Raw genomic sequence first — 20,145 nt, 5'->3', positions numbered from 1 at the left:
AAGTGGATGTCATCTCTTATGTAAATGATTATATCATAGTTGCTGAAATAAAGCCTAAAAAACACAATACCACCGGAGGGTTCTGAAGTCGCTTCATAATTCCTCATAACTCGGATAAATTCATTTTCGTTGCCCATCTTTGGTTGTCGAAAAAGGATAAAGTGTTGCGTGGGAAATCTAAAGCTTCAAGATTCCTTATATCACTCATTATTTCAAAGCAGAAAATAGAAGTTGCATATCCCTCATTTACATAATGTACCCTTTTATAGCACATGGTGTACACAGGAAACAGACATTTTCTGACTTACAATGAATGCACTGTTACTGACTGAAACATACTCAGTTCCCCCTGACTTTATGTCTGTGTTTCTATGACAATAACACACATATACAGTCTATTGGCATGGAGGCAGCGGTGGAATCCAAAGCGCAAAAGCCACACCCCAGATGGTTTAAAAAGAAGGAAAACTAAAAAGGTATGGTTCAATATTGGCATAAGAAATTTCATTATATCATGTGTTAAATGAACCATACCAACATCTGAGGTAAACAAAAGCAACTCAACTTCCATAGTGTATCTTTAAAAGAGGGGGGGGGGGGAATAAACACACAACAGCAGAGAGAGTCAGGTGTTCATCTTTTTAATGGATGGAAACCCAGTCATGCCAGATCCCTTAGCACTCCAGATCAGCAACAACATGAACACCACCGTACCTTTAACTTGAACATGTCAGTGGAGTCTTACCTGTCTACCAGGTGAGGAGAAGACCCACGTAGAGCAGGAGCCCCATTATATTCCTAATCCACATCAACGTACTGTACCATGAAGCAACTGACACCGAGTGGCTCTGACATGCAGATGTGTGATGACAGTACAACGGACACATAGAACAACCTGCACTTCCTATTGTTCAGCATGCAAACTCAGTCAGGCAGGTGTGTGTGTGTGTGTGTGTGCTTTCAGTAGGGTGTGTAACCTCTTGAAGGATGACTTGGACATAGTAGATACCGTAGATGACACACCTATGTAACAATAACATAGGAATTAAGGAGTGTTGGAAAGTGACTGTCTGTGTATGAATGGAACCACCCAAAAAGTCCTTTGAAGAAGTGGCCTGGTGTTGGTGTTGAGTTCTATTAGTATTTTAGCTTGTTGTCTTGGTTAAAAGGTGGATTCTAGACAAATAGATGTCTTCTGCTAGGGGGAGGGGTTATAGGAACAGGAGAGTGGTAAGTGGGAGGAGTTATCGGAACAGGAGAAGGGTAGGGGGAGGAGTTCTAGGAACAGGAGAAGGGTAAGGGGGAGGAGTAATGACCTTTTGAGTTAGTTCAAGGAACAAGCACAACGCGCATGGTGTTGGTGTACCCAGAGCCTGGACGCCATCCGGTCACAACAATGATAACATCTCCAGACTTGAAGAACTGACGGTGCTTGCCTGGAGGGGAGAGGGGAGAGAGGGGTGTTAATGGCTGGTCTTTGGTGGGGCTCCAGTGCTATAAGGATGTCTTCAACCATAGAAAATGCATGAGTGATATTTGCTAAATCATACGGTAATGTACTTTTTAGGGAACTCTAAAATCTTATCATATACACCGCAATTTGAGTTGTGGTCTTTCTGTACGAAACGTGCTCTACAAACAATGTTCAGTATTACTATTTAAACTTTAGAACTGAAATGTGATGTCATTACTCACCGATCTCTAAGGCGAAGTTGACGCGGAGGTCGACATCCTCGGCCCAGACATCGTTGGCAGGCTTGGTGTACAGCACGGGGTAGATACCGCGATACAGATGGGCCTGGCGGGCAGTCTGGCCGCAGCGGGTCACAGCGATGATGGGGGCACGGGGCCTGTACCTGGACAGCAGGTGGGCGGACCTAGAACCAGACACAGGAAGGAACAGCAGGTTACGGTGTGGAATAAAAACGTATATCGCTATGTGAAACTTAAAACCGTAATTATTATGTAGCACATTAAAATACTTCTATAAAAAGGGGAAGACACTCTTATTATATTATAATAATGATTATAATAATTATACTGTATCTAATGTAACACTGTATTAATCCTAGATCCAAACTCCTGAAAGCAGTACTGTAGGTCGACAGAATTCTATCAAAATGTTGTCACATTTAGTACACAGCTGGCTACTGGACAGTTTGTCCATACCAGAGGAGGCTGATGGGAACAGCTATAGGAGGACAGGTTCATTGTTATGGCTGGACTGGAATAAATGGAACACACATCAAACATATGGAAACCATGTTCCATGTATTCCATTCCAGCCATTACCATGAGCCCATCCTCCTATAGATCCTACCACCAGCCTCCTCTGGTCAATAATGTATAGTGGCGCGGGGTGAATCTGAACTTTGAATGGAGTAGGAAAGGAGTGAGGGAGAGGAGTGGAGTGGGAGAGGGAGAGGGAGAGGGAGAGGAGTGGGAGAGGGAGAGGGAGAGGAGTGGAGAAGAGTGGAGTGGGAGAGGGAGAGGGGAGGAGAGGGAGAGGGGAGGAGAGGGAGAGGGAGAGGGAGAGGGAGAGGGAGAGGGAGAGGGAGAGGGAGAGGGAGAGGGAGAGGGAGAGGGGTGGGGTAGAGGAGAAGAGTGGAGTGGGAGAGGGGAGGAGTGAGGGACAGGAGAGGGGAGGAGTGGGGGGACAGGAGAGGGGAGGAGGGAGAGGGGAGGAGTGGAGAGGAGTGGAGAGGGGAGGAGTGGAGAGGGGAGGAGTGGAGAGGGGAGGAGTGGAGAGGGGAGGAGTGGGGAGGGAGGAGTGGGGGACAGGAGAGGGGAGGAGTGAGGGACAGGAGAGGGGAGGAGTGAGGGACAGGAGAGGGGAGGAGAGGGAGGAGTGGGGGACAGGAGAGGGGAGGAGTGGGGGGACAGGAGAGGGGAGGAGTGGGGGACAGGAGAGGGGAGGAGTGAGGGACAGGAGAGGGGAGGAGAGGGGAGGAGTGGGGGACAGGAGAGGGGAGGAGTGAGGGACAGGAGAGGGGAGGAGAGGGGGACAGGAGAGGGGAGGAGTGAGGGACAGGAGAGGGGAGGAGTGGGGGACAGGAGAGGGGAGGAGTGGGGGACAGGAGAGGGGAGGAGTGGGGGACAGGAGAGGGGAGGAGTGGGGGGACAGGAGAGGGGAGGAGTGGGGGACAGGAGAGGGGAGGAGAGGGGGACAGGAGAGGGGAGGAGTGAGGGACAGGAGAGGGGAGGAGTGAGGGACAGGAGAGGGGAGGAGTGGGGGACAGGAGAGGGGAGGAGTGAGGGACAGGAGAGGGGAGGAGTGGGGGAACAGGAGAGGGGAGGAGTGGGGGACAGGAGAGGGGAGGAGTGAGGGACAGGAGAGGGGAGGAGTGGGGGACAGGAGAGGGGAGGAGTGAGGGACAGGAGAGGAGTGGTGTGGGAGAGGGAGAGCTGGAGGAGGGGAGTGGGAGAGTATTGGATTGGAGAGGAGTGAGGGACAGGAGAGCAGTGGAGAGGAGTGGATTGGAGTAGAGAGGAGTGAGTGACAGGAGAGGAGAGTAGTGGAGAGTTATATTTAACTTCCTAAATGTCAGGGTTCAGGACTGTAAAGGTTGGGAACTAGAGGATCCCAGATCGTGTGCTGCTGGGAAAGTTGGCTCACCTAATACAAGTCATGGGTCTCTGCTATAGGGCTGAGGTCAGAGGGAGGGATGGGAGAGTCCTGGTGACACACTAACCTAAGAATGTACCCTTAAGGAATGCAGGCGAGCCTACCGTTACTCCTTAAGGTTCAGGGACCTTATGTTATTTTCAGAGGTAGACTGGCTGTGGAAGCCAAAACAGCCAAATACTCTACCTAAAATGTGAATCGATTCTCAATTGCGATACGGTTCTAGAAACATAAAACCCCTTTACTTTCATATCACATCAAAATAATTTCACAAATGCTAAATATACACTTACTGTACACAGTTTTAACCGGCTTTACCACAGTTGCAGCCAACAGTATTTTTCAGGTGACAACACGTTTCTGGCGACCTTCTTCCGTTACACACGGGTGTTCGGAGCATGCTAGATAGCTAATTAGCACAGGTGGTCACCTTTCTCTTCCGTCTGTAACCCTATAAAGGTCTGTAGTAATTTAACCTTTTGCTTTCTTGCTGATATGAAAGATACGTTCCTTATGTTTCCAAAACCAATACCACAAACGATGCGTGTTCACGTTTAGAGCGAGCGTAGGGGCTCTTAACAAAAGTCCCCAAGGAAGAAAACACTTTCATCAAAATAGGCGCTAAAGGTGGTTAGCATCTATGAATTGGGCTGGGGTGAGAGGGGAAAGATGATGGGAGAGTTCTAGGTCTCTGCTACAGGGCTGGGGCGAGGGGGAAAGATGATGGGAGAGTTCTGGGTCTCTGATACAGGGCTGGGGCGAGGGGGAAGGATGATGGGAGAGTTCTGGGTCTCTGATACAGGGCTGGGGCGAGAGGGAGAGTTCTGGGTCTCTGCTACAGGGCTGGGGCGAGGGGGAAGGATGATGGGAGAGTTCTGGGTCTCTGATACAGGGCTGGGGTTTTAGGGAGAGTTCTGGGTCTCTGATACAGGGCTGGGGCGAGAGGGAAGGATGATGGGAGAGTTCTGGGTCTCTGATACAGGGCTGGGGCGAGAGGGAAGGATGATGGGAGAGTTCTGGGTCTCTGATACAGGGCTGGGGCGAGGGGGAAGGATGATGGGAGAGTTCTAGGTCTCTGATACAGGGTTGGGGCGAGAGGGAGAGTTCTGGGTCTCTGCTACAGGGCTGGGGCAAAAGGGAAGGATGATGGGAGAGTTCTAGGTATCTGATACAGGGATGGGGCAAGAGGGAGAGTTCTAGGTCTCTGATACAGGGTTGGGGCGAGAGGGAGAGTTCTGGGTCTCTGCTACAGGGCTGGGGTGAGAGGGAGAGTTCTGGTCTCTGATACAGGGCTGGGGTTTTAGGGAGAGTTCTGGGTCTCTGCTACAGGGCTGGGGTGAGAGGGAAGGATGATGGGAGAGTTCTGGGTCTCTGATACAGGGCTGGGGTGAGAGGGAAGGATGATGGGAGAGTTCTGGGTCTCTGATACAGGGCTGGGGTGAGAGGGAGAGTTCTAGGTCTCTGATACAGGGCTGGGGTGAGAGGGAGAGTTCTAGGTCTCTGATACAGGGCTGGGGTGAGAGGGAGAGTTCTAGGTATCTGATACAGGGATGGGGTGAGAGGGAGAGTTCTAGGTCTCTGATACAGGGATGGGGTGAGAGGGAGAGTTCTAGGTCTCTGATACAGGGATGGGGTGAGAGGGAGAGTTCTAGGTCTCTGATACAGGGCTGGGGTGAGAGGGAAGGATGATGGGAGAGTTCTGGGTCTCTGATACAGGGCTGGGGTGAGAGGGAAGGATGATGGGAGAGTTCTGGGTCTCTGATACAGGGATGGGGCGAGAGGGAGAGTTCTAGGTCTCTGATACAGGGCTGGGGTGAGAGGGAAGGATGATGGGAGAGTTCTGGGTCTCTGATACAGGGATGGGGCGAGAGGGAAGGATGATGGGAGAGTTCTGGTGACACACTAACGACGACACTGTGCACAGTGGCAGAGAAGGACTGTGTTGCAATAGCTTGTGGTTCTTGTGAATAGGAACTGAAAATGAGTACAGAACGGAACATGTTCCCTCTCTTGCGTTCTCAGATAAAAAAAATCAACAAAAATCTCCAGCACCTATGGTGAAAGCGTAACCAGACTAGCACAGCTCGGCTCGGCTTGGTTCAGCTCAGTAGTGTGAACAGGATATTTGACTTGGCTTAGAGAAGGTGTCCATAACGTCATGTACACGTCTGTCCTTCCCCCTCAGGAGTAGGTTTGAGAAGTACAGAGGGTTTTGCTGTGTGGCTCTCTGATTGGTTCGTACCTGCCAGACTTGGTGAGCACGATGATGGCGCTGGCGCAGCACTTGAAGGATGCCTCGACGGCGCCGATGGCAACGGACTCGGTGGGGTCACGGGTCAGGTGGGAGGTACGACGGATTTCCTCGAACATCTGCCTGTGGTACATGGCGGCCTCGGCCTCACGAGCAATCTGGAGGGGGGAGGGGGGCAAGAGAGAGAGGGAGGACAGGTGTCAGATTCCTGCCATTCAACTACAGTAATGAACAGAAAGCATGCATCGGTACAGATTTAGACCAGATTGACACACTGTTCATGGATCTGCCTTTTTCCTAAGCTAGGGGTTTGGTACACCACTAATGTAAAGTCCTGAGAATGAACAACTTCAATTTTGACAGATTCATACAACAACAGTCATATAGATTCATACAGCAACAGTCATACAGCGACAGTTATACAGATTCATACAGCAACAGTCAAACAGATTCATACAGCAACAGTCATACAGCAACAATCATACAGATTCATACAGCAACAGTCAAAAGCTAAACGAGACACATACTAGTTTCTCTGAAGGGGCAAGGGGGACATAAGAGAGGTACTCTCCTCTAGTCCTCTAGTAAATATAGAATCACTGTGGTCTGCATACCTGGGGTGTTGTGATGCAGGTCCTCAGACACATGCTGATTGTGCAATCTGATGACCCCATCCAATGCAAAATGATGCAAAAAACAGATGCAGTGATAGAGAACAGAGGGATGGGGGGAGGAGAGAGAACAGAGAGATGGGGGGAGGAGAGAGAACAGAGAGATGGGGGGAGGAGAGAGAACAGAGGGATGGGGGGAGGAGAGAGAACAGAGGGATGGGGGGAGGAGAGAGAACAGAGGGATGGGGGGAGGAGAGAGAACAGAGAGATGGGGGGAGGAGAGAGGGATGGGGGGAGGAGAGAGAACAGAGGGATGGGGGGAGGAGAGAGAACAGAGAGATGGGGGGAGGAGAGAGGGATGGGGGGAGGAGAGAGAACAGAGGGATGGGGGGAGGAGAGAGAACAGAGAGATGGGGGGAGGAGAGGTAGGAGCACATAAAGCCAGTAACATGGTCAGCCGTTAGTACGTAGATCACAAACCAAAAACACACAAAGTTATATATTGCTGTTATATTATATTACAGCTACTTCATGTTAATTCCCCTGAGGCATCCCAGAAAACACACAACCAACACCACAACGTTGTCTCAACGTTGACCCTATGTTGCTGCTTGCTGGGATGATTGTGTCTATAACCAGGTTTCCAGAGTAAAGCACATGACAGGCCTGATGGAAACAGAACATTTTTCAGTGAACTTTCTAAATGTCTACAAAAACAAAAAGTGGGATCTTTTTTTGTGTCTGTAAAATGAATTACGCACAAATATTGATATAATAACCATCCTATCGAAGTAAACTTGGGAGTCACGTGATGACGTGTGGTCCTCCCACTACGAATTCGTCAGGAAACCGTGCAGTTTATTAGGCTAGAGATGAAATAAATGGTGATGAACTTCACAGGGTGGTGAACGAGCAAGGGGATGATCTTGATGATCTTCTTGATGTGTTTTTATGTACACTAGGTCCTACAGCCTGTCATCTGCAACAAGATCTTAGAATATTCGCATTGAAAATCTGTCGCCAATTTGATGGAAACCTGGCTTATGAGACATTCAGATATGACTCTCTGTAGCTAGACTGGTCACATTGACCACTCATGAACTTTGAATAAAGTGACTCTAGGGACCGCTATAGTGAACATTGTGGATGTTGTGCTTGTGCGAGGGGCCAAGGCAAGACCTATAGGGGGCGCTCTGCTCTCAGTCTCTCACCTTGTGCTGTGTGCGGACAGCCTCCAGCGGGTAGTCTCCCTTGGCGGTCTCACCACTCAGCATGATGCAGTCGTTACCGTCCAGAACGGCGTTGGCGACGTCGGAACCCTCAGCGCGGGTGGGGCGGGGCTTCTTGATCATGCTCTCCAGCATCTGGACCAACCAGGAGAGAGGAGAGATCATTAGGCACCAATCAACGACAAGACATATCACTTAAAACGCAATCAACGACAGGATAGATTATTTACATTGATTCATTTATAGAGAGTGGCCTATTGAGCATTATCTTCTGCCCTTTCCTCAAAGGTTTCCTCAAAGGCTTGCCGGCTCCTCTTAAAACTCAAATACTCTGGACTAGGAACCCTGGTATTACCTGCCATTGAATTCAGTGTATTTGAGTCTTACCAGGTTATAAGACCCTGCTTTGGGTGTGCTTTGCAGACAGGGATGGAAATGAAGCATGTATGAGGGGGTCTAGTCATGTATGAGGGGGTCTAGTCATGTATGAGGGGGTCTAGTCATGTATAAGGGGGTCTAGTCATGTATGAGGGGGTCTAGTCATGTATGAGGGGGTCTAGTCATGTATGAGGGGGTCTAGTCATGTATGAGGGGGTCTAGTCTGCGGGCAACATGTCGGACCTGTGTGGCGCAGGTGATGGGCTTGCCGATCCTGTTGCAGCGTCCGGTCATCATCTTCTGGGCGATGAACACCTTCTCTGTGGGGATCTCAATACCCAGGTCACCACGGGCAACCATGATGCCATCGCTAGCCTCCAGGATCTCATCGAATCTACACATAGACAGACAGATAGTTATATAAAGTCAATATTATCCAGCATTGAGTATCTATATTTCCAAGCGACTAAACTGATGCTCAAGACAGTAGGATTTTTCAAGTGGAGATTTCTTACTTTTGAAGGTACTGAGAATACAAATGCTATCGTGTAGTCAGCGAGGCCTCTCTCAAATTGCTTTCTCTGTATCTCTCACACTCTCTCACACACACACCTGCGGACGCCCTCGTGGTTCTCCAGCTTGGAGATGATCTTGATGTTCTTGCCCTTCTCTCCCAGCACCTTCCTGACAGCGTGCACGTCGGCTGCCTTACGGATGAAGGAGGCGAAGACCATGTCCACTCCCTGCTCCACACCGAACTGCAGATCCTGGACGTCCTTCTCGGAAACGGCGGGCAGGTCCACAGCAGCACCGGGCAGGTTCACACCCTTCTTGGAGCCCAGAGTACCACCGTTCTCAATCTCACAGTCCAGGAAGTCAGCGCCTGGGGACCGTAATGTGTGTCAGTCACAATGCCACGGCCAGAACAACGGTACAGTGACACGTTTCAACAGGCAAAGCAGAAGGAAACGCACTTTACTTTGGTGTGTAGCTACTTTCAGTAACATTGACAGTGTTAACGCTGCTTGCTACAGTAGGATGTTGCTAGGATACTCACCGACTTCCTTCACCTTCAGGGACATGAGGCCATCGTCAATGTAGACGTGAGCTCCGACCTTCAGGATCTTGGTGATGTTCTTGTAGTCCAGCCACAGGTGGTTCTCGTCGCAGTTATCCTTGTACTTGTCGTCCAGGGTCAGCTTGATGTGTCCTCCCTTCTTCAGCTCAACCTCAGCTTCGCCGCTCTGTACAGGGGAAGAATCATATAATTACACAACTATTACTATAGTATTGTGTACTGTCTATCTCTATGGGGAAGGACAGGGATTATAGTATTGTGTACTGTCTATCTCTATGGGGAAGGACAGGGATTATAGTATTGTGTACTGTCTATCTCTATGGGGAAGGACAGGGATTATAGTATTGTGTACTGTCTATCTCTATGGGGAAGGACAGGGCTCATGATCATCCATATATTCTGATGCCAATAGTGTTTTACAGTACCACAGTACTTTATGCTTTATGCTTTATGATATCATTGCTTGTGGTTGTATTTATTTCCGTTACAATGCTGCTAGCTTGGCCAATGCCTTCCTCTTGACCAAATCAAGCGGTAGGCCTACATGATAGCCGGTAATGGTACTACAGTCAAGAAATGTACTCGCTTGTCTGTTTTGATTTGATTTGTCTGTAAAATGTATTGTGATGAAGTTGGACTTGACGTTTGGCTTTTCATAAAGATTTACAGTACTTCACGGTGAATGACTACTCACGCCCTTGATGAGTCCGGTCCTGATTTCGGGTCCCTTGGTGTCCAGAGCGATGGCCACTGGTCTGTACTCGATGGTTCCAGATCCAAAGCTCTCGGTGGCCTCACGGACGTTCTTGATGGTCTCAGCATGGTACTGAATAGAATAGAACACAACATTTTCCATCGAAACAAATGTTTTTTTTTGCAGTCTGTTTTTTAATTCCCATCCCCCTGAACACCACACCCATGAGAGTCTGGAAGGGGGTGTCATATCACATAGACATAAGAGGTTTTAGCATGCCACTGCACTGCATACACTATACAAAACAAATGATAGGGGTCTGAGCGTAGAACCTTGAGGAACGCCAAATGCAACATTCAGATGATTTGCCAACCAGCTGGACCAATGGTAGTGCTCAGATAGGTAGTGCGTTGAGATTTTAAAATACACTTTAAATCAAGTTTGATTTGATTTACTGTAGGGGACGTCAAATCATTTAGAGACGTGACGATTCTCAGGCTGTCAATTCACTGCTCGTGGCAACTTTCATTCATTGGCAACTGGTAAATGAAAAAATAATATTTTTGTTTTGTTTTACTCAGTACAGTGGATGTTATTATTGCAGATAATTAGATTCAGGTTGAGTATCAACTATGTCAAAGTGTTATGTCTATATTAAGGACAGAGCTGACCAAGGTGATAGTCTTGATCACACCCAGGAGACTAACATCACACCATAACTGTACACATATAGTTAAGGCTATCCTAGTGACATAACTGAATGTAATAACACTTTTAGGATCTTGGCGCCTGCAACACATGGTTCCAGCAGAAAGCCATATGAGGTGTTAAATGTATGGGATATATACTGTATATGTATATAAACTCAGCAAAAAAATGAAAAGTATGACCATAACAACAACTGAGACATAAACTGAACAAGTTCCACAGACATGTGACTAACAGAAATGGAATAATGTGTCCCTGAACAAAGGGGGGGGTCAAAATCAAAAGTAACAGTCAGTATCTGGTGTGGCCACCAGCTGCATTAAGTACTGCAGTGCATCTCCTCCTCATGGACTGCACCAGATTTGCCAGTTCTTGCTGTGAGATGTTACCTCACTCTTCCACCAAGGCACATGCAAGTTCCCAGACATTTCATGGAGGAATGGCCCTAGCCCTCACCCTCCGATTCAACAGGTCCCAGACGTGCTCAATGGGATTGAGATCCGGGCTCTTCGCTGGCCATGGCAGAACACTGACATTCCTGTCTTACAGGAAATCACGCACAGAACGAGCAGTATGGCTGGTGGAATTGTCATGCTGGAGGGTCATGTCAGGATGAGCCTGCAGGAAGGGTACCACATGAGGGAGGAGGATGTCTTCCCTGTAACGCACAGCGTTGAGATTGCCTGCAATGACAACAAGCTCAGTCCGATGATGCTGTGACATACTGCCCCAGACCATGACGGACCCTCCACCTCCAAATCGATCCCGCTCCAGAGTACAGGCCTCGGTGCAATGCTCATTCCTTCGACTATAAACGCAAATCCGACCATCACCCCTGGTGAGACAAAACTGCGATTCGTCAGTGAAGAGCACTTTTTGCCAGTCCTATCTGGTCCAGCGATGGTGGGTTTGTGCCCATAGACGACGTTGTTGCCGGTGATGTCTGGCCTCTCTCAGCCTATTGCGGTACAGTGCCATCCTGTACCTGTCCCGCAGGTGTGATGTTCGGATGTACCGATCCTGTGCAGGTGTTGTTACACGTGGTCTGCCACTGCGAGGACGATCAGCTGTCTGTCCTGTCTCCCTGTAGCGCTGTCTTAGGCGTCTCACAGTACGGACATTGCAATTTATTGCCCTGGCCACATCTGCAGTCCTCATGCCTCCTTGCAGCATGCCTAAGGCACGTTCACGCAGATGAGCAGGGACCCTGGGCATCTTTCTTTTGGTGTTTTTCAGAGTCAGTAGAAAGGCCTCTTTAGTGTCCTAAGTTTTCATAACTGTGACCTTAATTGCCTACCGTCTGTAAGCTGTTAGTGTCTTAACGACCGTTCCACAGGTGCATGTTCATTAATTGTGTATGGTTCATTGAACAAGCATGGGAAACAGTGTTTAAACCCTTTACAATGAAGATCTGTGAAGTTATTTGGATTTTTACGAATGATCTTTGAAAGACAGGGTCCTGAAAAAGGGCTGTTTCTTTTTTTGCTGAGTTTATATGAACTGCAGGCTCGACAAGGCAAACACCCACTCATTGCGCTAGTATCCATTGCTAAATTAGCTATAAATAGGATATACATCCATTAAATGCTCACTTCCTCCTGGTATATCAGTGTTTAAAGCCCAATGACACTCACTCAACAGTACTAAGTAGGAGATAGGCAAAGTGCAATTTAATGAGTGTATGTTACGTTTTGGTCTAAGCATAGCCACATGGCATAGCAACGTAGCATATAACCAAATAGCATTGCCAAGTAGAATTAACAAAGTAGGATGGCCAAGTAGCATAGCCACGTAGAATATAACCAAGTAGTGTTAGCCAAGTAGAATAGTCATGTAGCATATAACCATGTAGCATATAACCATGTAGCATATAACCAAGTAGTGTTAGCCAAGTAGAATAGCCATGTAGCATGTAACCATGTAGCATATAACCATGTAGCTGTACCCATGTAGCATATAACCAAGTAGTGTTAGCCAAGTAGAATAGCCATGTAGCATATGCCCATGTAGCATATAACCATGTAGCATATAACCATGTAGCATAGCCACATATAATATAACTAAGTAGTGTTAGCTAGCTCCTGGTCCCTAAACAGTTTCTGCCTATAGGAGAGAGACAGACCCAGAGACTCAATGACACTCACTTAACAGTGCTCTATGGTAGACAGACATAAGACAATTAGCCAGCTGCAATTTAATTTTTTAAATGTTTTATCTTTGGGATATTTTAGCATAGCAAAGTATTAGCTCTTTTAGTATAGCCAAGTAGCTTAGCGTTAGCTCCTGATCCCTCTAAACACGTTCTGCGAGAACCTGAGACACGGCTATTTACATCTGTTCCGACCACCTGACCAGTGGCAGAGGTAAAGTTTCCTTTGCCCTTCCGATATATGTCTCTGACCCCAACACACGACAAGATGCCATGTAAACGGGGCGGCAGGTAGCTTAGTGGTTAAGAGCGTTGTGCCAGTAACCGAAAGGTCGCTGGTTCTAATCCCAGAGCCGACTAGGTGAAAAATCTGTCGATGTGCCCTTGAGCAAGGCACTTAACCCTAATTGCTCCTGTAAATCGCTCTGGATAAGAGCGTCTGCTAAATGACTAATTATATTATATTATATAAACAAACGTAAGTTCAGATGTCTGAAGATGTCTGTCAGAAGTTCCTGCCATTTGGTGTGCTCTGTCTATCTTTTTTTATCATGCAACACTGGCATTCCCAAACAGTCACTTGCCCTGTGCCATGGCTGTAGGCTCCTACGGAGTCAGATGCTAACCCTTGCTAACCCTTCGCTCTTACGGCGTCAGATGCTAACCCTTGCTAACCCTTCACGTTTTACCTCTAGCCCTAGAACTAGCACACCCAATTCAACAAGTCAGCTAATCATCAAGCCGCTGAGTACTTGTTAGATGGACTTGCGTGTCATGGAAGTAATCGCGGAATGGACAGGGAAACCCTTGACCTAACGTAACTTTGATACACATGTAACGTAATCTAGTGCTTAAAGATAGCTACAGTACTGAACTTCAGAATATAACGTCTTCTTGGGACAAGCAATTAACAGTGCTATTGACCTTTGAAGGGCAATGATTCAAATATCAAACGTATCGCTCGATACCTAATACTGCTGTACGCTTTGTGGGGTGCGCTCCGCCCAGCCAGGGTGAAACAGGTCAAAAGCCATGACTTTTAAAGGGGAGAGGTCAGTACTGTAAACCCCAAAACCCTGGCTACCATCAATCTGGCAGCACTACATGTCAGCTAAAGACAAGAGAGGCTGGCTGACTGGAGGAGGAGGAGGAGGAGGAGGAGGAGGAGAGGTCACTAAAGTGCAAGTAAGAGTGTTCAGATCAGCTTACAGACTGACATTTAAATGGTACAGTGATAATGTCACAATGAGGGTGGGTGGGCTGCAGACTCACTAAAGCTTATACTAGACCTACATCCAAACTGGGCTTTATGTTCGGCTGGGTGAATGTTGCCACATGGGGGGACATGTCACCATATTGCTTTCACCTATCCTTTCAGATCAACATGAGGGAGTAAGGGCTAGGGGTCCTTTGCCTTGGCTTCATTACTGGGGTCCTTTGCCTTGGCGGTCATTACTGGTGTAGTCTAACGTGAACTACTGACCTCATGAGTTCCGTGAGAGAAGTTCATTCTTGCAATGTTCATCCCAGATTTGATCATCTCCTTGGCCATATTTACTGATCGGGAGGCGGGTCCTGCATGTGGACAAGATGACAAGCAAAGCTTATAGAGGGATATAGGCCTACTGTGAACGTTTTGGAGGGATATAGGCCTACTGTGAACGTTGTAGAGGGATATAGGCCTACTGTGAACGTTGTAGAGGGATATAGGCCTACTGTGAACGTTGTAGAGGGATATAGGCCTACTGTGAACGTTTTGGAGGGATATAGGCCTACTGTGAACGTTTTGGAGGGATATAGGCCTACTGTGAACGTTTTGGAGGGATATAGGGCTACTGTGAACGTTTTGGAGGGATATAGGGCTACTGTGAACGTTGTAGAGGGATATTGGCCTACTGTGAACGTTTTGGAGGGATATTGGCCTACTGTGAACGTTTTGGAGGGATATTGGCCTACTGTGAACGTTTTGGAGGGATATTGGCCTACTGTGAACGTTGTAGAGGGATATTCGCCTACTGTGAAAGTTTTGGAGGGATATTGGCCTACTGTGAACGTTGTAGAGGGATATTGGCCTACTGTGAACGTTTTGGAGGGATATAGGCCTACTGTGAACGTTTTGGAGGGATATTGGCCTACTGTGAACGTTGTAGAGGGATATTGGCCTACTGTGAACGTTGTAGAGGGATATTGGCCTACTGTGAACGTTGTAGAGGGATATTGGCCTACTGTGAACGTTGTAGAGGGATATTGGCCTACTGTGAACGTTGTAGAGGGATATTGGCCTACTGTATGCACACCTCACACAAAATACCTGTGTGTATATATATATATATAAATATATAGGGTGTTGAGTAGTGTAGTGAGGGTGTTCAGTGGTGAAGGAGTGAGAGGCCATGAGGGGTGAGGTAGGGTTGGGCTGTGAGGTGAGGGAGGGTGAACAGTGAAGGGAGTGAGGGGTGAGGAGGGGTGTTGTTGAGTAATGAGGAGGGGTGTTGTTGAGTAATGAGGAGGGGTGTTGTTGAGTAATGAGGAGGGGTGTTGTTGAGTAATGGTGTTGTTGAGTAATGAGGATGGGTGTTGTTGAGTAATGGTGTTGTTGAGTAATGAGGAGGGGTGTTGTTGAGTAATGAGGAGTGGTGTTGTTGAGTAATGAGTAATGGTGTTGTTGAGTAATGAGTAATGGTGTTGTTGAGTAATGAGGGGTGTTGTTGAGTAATGAGGGGTGTTGTTGAGTAATGAGGGGTGTTGTTGAGTAATGAGGAGGGGTGTTGTTGAGTAATGAGGAGGGGTGTTGTTGAGTAATGGTGTTGTTGAGTAATGGTGTTGTTGAGTAATGAGGAGGGGTGTTGTTGAGTAATGGTGTTGTTGAGTAATGAGGAGGGGTGTTGTTGAGTAATGGTGTTGTTGAGTAATGAGGAGGGGTGTTGTTGAGTAATGAGGAGGGGTGTTGTTGAGTAATGGTGTTGTTGAGTAATGGTGTTGTTGAGTAATGAGGAGGGGTGTTGTTGAGTAATGGTGTTGTTGAGTAATGAGGAGGGGTGTTGTTGAGTAATGGTGTTGTTGAGTAATGAGGAGGGGTGTTGTTGAGTAATGGTGTTGTTGAGTAATGAGGAGGGGTGTTGTTGAGTAATGAGGGGTGTTGTTGAGTAATGAGGAGGGGTGTTGTTGAGTAATGGTGTTGTTGAGTAATGGTGTTGTTGAGTAATGAGGAGGGGTGTTGTTGAGTAATGGTGTTGTTGAGTAATGAGGAGGGGTGTTGTTGAGTAATGGTGTTGTTGAGTAATGAGGAGGGGTGTTGTTGAGTAATGGTGTTGTTGAGTAATGAGGAGGGGTGTTGTTGAGTAATGAGGAGGGGTGTTGTTGAGTAATGGTGTTGTTGAGTAATGAGGAGGGGTGTTGTTGAGCTGTACCGATGGTGCAGATGATTCCGGTGTTGCGAGCCACAGCAGGCTCAGAGTCGATGTCCAGAAGACACATGTGCTCCAGGAAGGTGTCAGCCATGGCAGCGTGCAGCTGCTGCGTCTGGATGAAGGCAGAACCCATATCCTTTCCTTTAGACATGATTGGATCTGTGTCTGAGAAGGAGGGGAGAGTGAGAGAGAGATGAGAAGATCCTTTGACATTGGGTTAATGTTCTGCATCCACCTCTGACACATTGAACAAGCCTCTCTACATACTCCTGAAAGTTAGAGGTTGGATAGGTCTTCATATCATTTTTCATGCCTGTATTTATGTGTGCGTATGTGTGTGTGTGTGACACTTGGCTTGCTAAACTGCTCTGAGTCTATCCCACTGAATCAGGCTTTGAAACTAGATCTTTGCACTGCTATGCTACCTATCAACAGACATTACATAACATATTAATGCTAGGGACATAACGTAGCAATGGAAAATTGACTAGCTGAAGTGTACAGTTTACTTTATCTCACACCAGTGAAAGAGAATGAAAACCTGGAACATTTCCGAGAGTGGGGCTGGCCACATATTCAATTATCATACATTTCCATCAACTCCGCATCAACTGATATTACTGATTTACTTATTGTGAATATTGTAATGGACGTTTAACAGACTGAGGTGGCAGGTAGAAGGTTAGAGGTGCAGCAGCTCAATTCAAACACGGATCAGACTAACAGCGTCTCTGGAAGTCCAGCCTGACAGTCCGAAGGGGACAGGGACACGGCTGGCCAGCTGGCCACACACACTGTAGCAGCACCACCAAACTGGGACCGCAACAATGAGAGCATGTGTGACTGCGTGCCTGCACACACACACACACACACACACACAGGCTGACAGGCACAGCCACAAACACCCCCACATTCCAGTCACAAGTTATGACCAGGGGCATTAGGCTCTTGAAGAGGATCTGGCCAGTGGCCACTTTTTGTGGGAGGTGGTTTTCACAGTTGGTGGGAGACTTGAGTAGTCAAAAAGGATTCTGCAAATATCACATATTAATTCAACGTTGGGGGGATTCTTTTCAACCTAAAAAAATTTGTAATTAACTAGTCAAAGCAACATTATACCCCATTGTACTGTACATATTGTTGGCCTAAATATCATAGAGAACCAGACATGTACCATGACACCATACACCAGCTATCATAGAGAACCAGACATGTGCCATGACACCATACACCAGCTATCATAGAGAACCAGACATGTACCATGACACCGTACACCAGCTATCATAGAGAACCAGACATGTGCCATGACAACATACACCAGCTATCATAGAGAACCAGACATGTGCCATGACACCAGCTATCATAGAGAACCAGACATGTGCCATGACAACATACACCAGCTATCATAGAGAACCAGACATGTGCCATGACACCATACACCAGCCCAGCTATCAACTGTTCCAAAAAGCCCTGCTACAGTGCTACTGGAAGATATTTTTAGAAGTGTGTGTGTCTCTCCCCTTTTCCACACAGATAAACCCTTAGCAGACTGTTGCCTATAGGACGAGCTACATTATCTGAGTGTCACAGTCAATGACATGAGCAGACTTTAAGTGAGATATCGATTAATTCACAAGTTTGGAGAGAAAAAAACATCCAAGTGGGTTCCATTCTATAAGATTCTTTTTTAGATTTTACTCTATGAGGATATTGAATTATAGAGCTATGATTCCAGGATCTTATTCAAACGACATAATGCTGGTTTAGCAATGTCCACCAAGTGGTAGGGCTATTTCACCTACAGCTCTACTGACGCTGAACAGTACAGTGGTTTATTAGCACACCATATCAAAGATAATCTGCTGAAGGCAATGTCATTAAAATAGTAGAAAGCAAGTTGTTCCAGGCTCTTGACCTACAGTAAGTAAGGATGAATATGTTTCCTATAGTAGAGGAACATTGAGGATGGCAGGATGTCTCAGTGCATATCAAATAGAAATTGATTATTTAATTTGGCATTTTTACATTTTTGTCACTTAGCATACATTCTTATCCAGCGCGACTTACAATTATATTATGTCAATAAACAAATTGTTTTGCCAAGTATTGCTCAGTTTCAGTCATGTAGGGTAGCCCACAATTTAAATTATACTTCATTAACGGAGATCATGCATTTGCATGAAACAAACCCAATTATTTCACTGTAAAAATTTGGAACACAGATCTAGGTAGTTGTCATTACTTCTAAATGTGCACAAATTGCCTATTCAGACTGAAATATAAATACCCCATATCACACCATACCATAACAACTTGATTCAAAACGTTATGGAAGTAAAGTAACATTCAATAGTTAAAAGTCTATTACCACCTTTCTATAACCAAAACTGATAGAACAATATAATTCACTCAAGACAGCTATGTCAATATTATTTAGCAAGAATTGTCCATCCAGTGGTAAGTGTAAAGTTGAGGCCGCAGTGACTCACCTACTGGGTGAACGTTGCAGGGACCAATGCGCCCATCAGCCGCGCACCGGCCGAAGATAATACCCCAACTGACCGGGACTACTTTCACAGCCGAACACTGGGTATCCCTCCGATGACTCGTGGAGTGACTATAGGGCGGAACGGTAATGACGATATTCCATTTATAATCCGTTAATTGCACACCAAATGTTTAAGTATTGATACAAATATGTATTTAGTATGATATATGTTAAAGACTACGAGTATTTCGGGGGATTATAGACATCATTTTCACCAGAAGAGAGGAATGTTACTTTAAAAATACAAGCGTTCTAGGGCCTTCTCGTTGACCAATCAGAAAGCTTCCCTGCGCTACTTAAAACATGAGCTGGAGGTATGTTGGCAAACGACACCACGGACAGTGAGAGTTCAGCTCTAGGTAGTAGTTAATGTTGTCTAGACTAGACTAGAGCAGAGCAGTGCAGGGGTTGGGTCTTCCTGGTCGGTCCTATGGATTTGTAGCATAGAAAATATTTTCTGGACAGTCTAAAATTCCCCAAATTAGTCTAAGTCCAAAAGTATTATTGTAAAAATGTTTGTAGTCAAAAAGTAGTTTGAATGTGTTTTGACATTGGTTGCTTGCTTTACTTTGGCATATTTATCACAATGTAAGACGATAAAAACCAAAAAAAAACAGGTGCGCAGTCAATGAATTGCATTCATACCAAACATACTGCTACTGTATACTGCAGTGGTTCCCAATCAGTGTGCTGTGGCACATTTGTGTACCTCGAGGAAACGTGATCTGTAGAATGCACATGGAATTTTGACTTGCAATCACTAGTGCTGGTCAGATAAAACATTAAATGGCACGTGGTTACATCTGTATCAGTGTTTCAAGTCCAGCACACTCAGGCTGTTGTTACATTTGTATATAGAGAATTATAGAGGCCTCTAGTGGCCAAAAGGTAATTTTAGCATGGGCAGTGCCAGAGGGCTTCCACCATTTTAAAGTAGTGAAAGTAGTCAACTGTGTGGGGATTCCTATGGGTTGTAGCCTCAATAGTGCTGCCAATGCTGTCACAGATGCTATAATGGCACAGATATAAAGATCCTCTATCTATCTCTATGCATTTGTCTCATTTGAGGGGCACTCATCAAAAGTGAAGTCATTTAAAAAAAAGTTTTAATATTGTTTATAGATTGTGGCTTCTATCAATGTAATTGTCTGCATCATTTCCAATCCCCCATATATTTTGGGGTAAATATACTGTATATTTTAAATATATTTGTATTATTTTCCTCCTAACCCTATCATCCCTCCCCTAATTGGAGTATACTAATGGACAACAATACTTAGGCTTCTCCTTCCAGCTTATACATACTATATACATTTTATGGACACAGTATATTTTACCTTAGTTATCTATTATTATTTTTTATTTTTTTTGTCCCAACCTTCAGCTCCCCTCAACCCCTCCCATCTATCTCTGAACACCATCCAGTTTTGATTTCTATTAGCCATATATATTTCAACTGTGCTG

The 20,145-nt window shown here is 46.3% G+C and overlaps 2 protein-coding genes across 2 annotated transcripts in view; one reads left to right on the top strand and one right to left on the bottom strand.

Moving 5' to 3' along the window:
* Positions 1-625: 625 nt before the first annotated feature.
* LOC121531575 (pyruvate kinase PKM) lies at positions 626-18,725 on the bottom strand. The gene is made up of 11 exons (XM_041836850.1): positions 18,623-18,725; positions 16,134-16,298; positions 14,207-14,298; positions 9,867-9,998; positions 9,152-9,338; positions 8,707-8,977; positions 8,338-8,488; positions 7,699-7,851; positions 5,868-6,034; positions 1,696-1,877; positions 626-1,436 (listed from the first exon to the last, which is right to left on the bottom strand). Exons 2-11 carry the CDS (start codon positions 16,282-16,284, stop codon positions 1,330-1,332), a joined length of 1,593 nt encoding a protein of 530 aa, XP_041692784.1. The 5' UTR covers positions 16,285-16,298; positions 18,623-18,725; the 3' UTR covers positions 626-1,329.
* Positions 16,283-20,145, top strand: part of LOC123481399 (hepatocyte growth factor receptor-like) — a 63,229-nt gene continuing 59,366 nt past the window's right edge. Inside the window, exon 1 of the mRNA XM_045205195.1 lies at positions 16,283-16,315. Within this exon, the coding sequence (XP_045061130.1) occupies positions 16,283-16,315 (33 nt within the window). The remainder of the gene's footprint in view (positions 16,316-20,145) is intronic.

This window comes from Coregonus clupeaformis, chromosome 19, assembly GCF_020615455.1.
Source record: "Coregonus clupeaformis isolate EN_2021a chromosome 19, ASM2061545v1, whole genome shotgun sequence".
In the NCBI taxonomy this organism is placed as follows: Eukaryota; Metazoa; Chordata; class Actinopteri; order Salmoniformes; family Salmonidae; genus Coregonus; species Coregonus clupeaformis.
This window is presented reverse-complemented; position numbering and strand designations above follow the sequence as displayed.

What these genes read in the sequence shown, in the direction of transcription:
- LOC121531575 (XM_041836850.1), bottom strand. Translation starts at nt 16,284, where the DNA reads ATGTCTAAAGGAAAGGATATGGGTTCTGCCTTCATCCAGACGCAGCAG. An exon ending in GGACCGGACTCATCAAGGGC is followed by an intron (nt 9,339 to 9,866) that starts GTGAGTAGTCAT and finishes TCCCCTGTACAG; the next exon opens with AGCGGCGAAGCTGAGGTTGA. An exon ending in CTGTCCGCACACAGCACAAG is followed by an intron (nt 6,035 to 7,698) that starts GTGAGAGACTGA and finishes TCCCCCCTCCAG; the next exon opens with ATTGCTCGTGAGGCCGAGGC.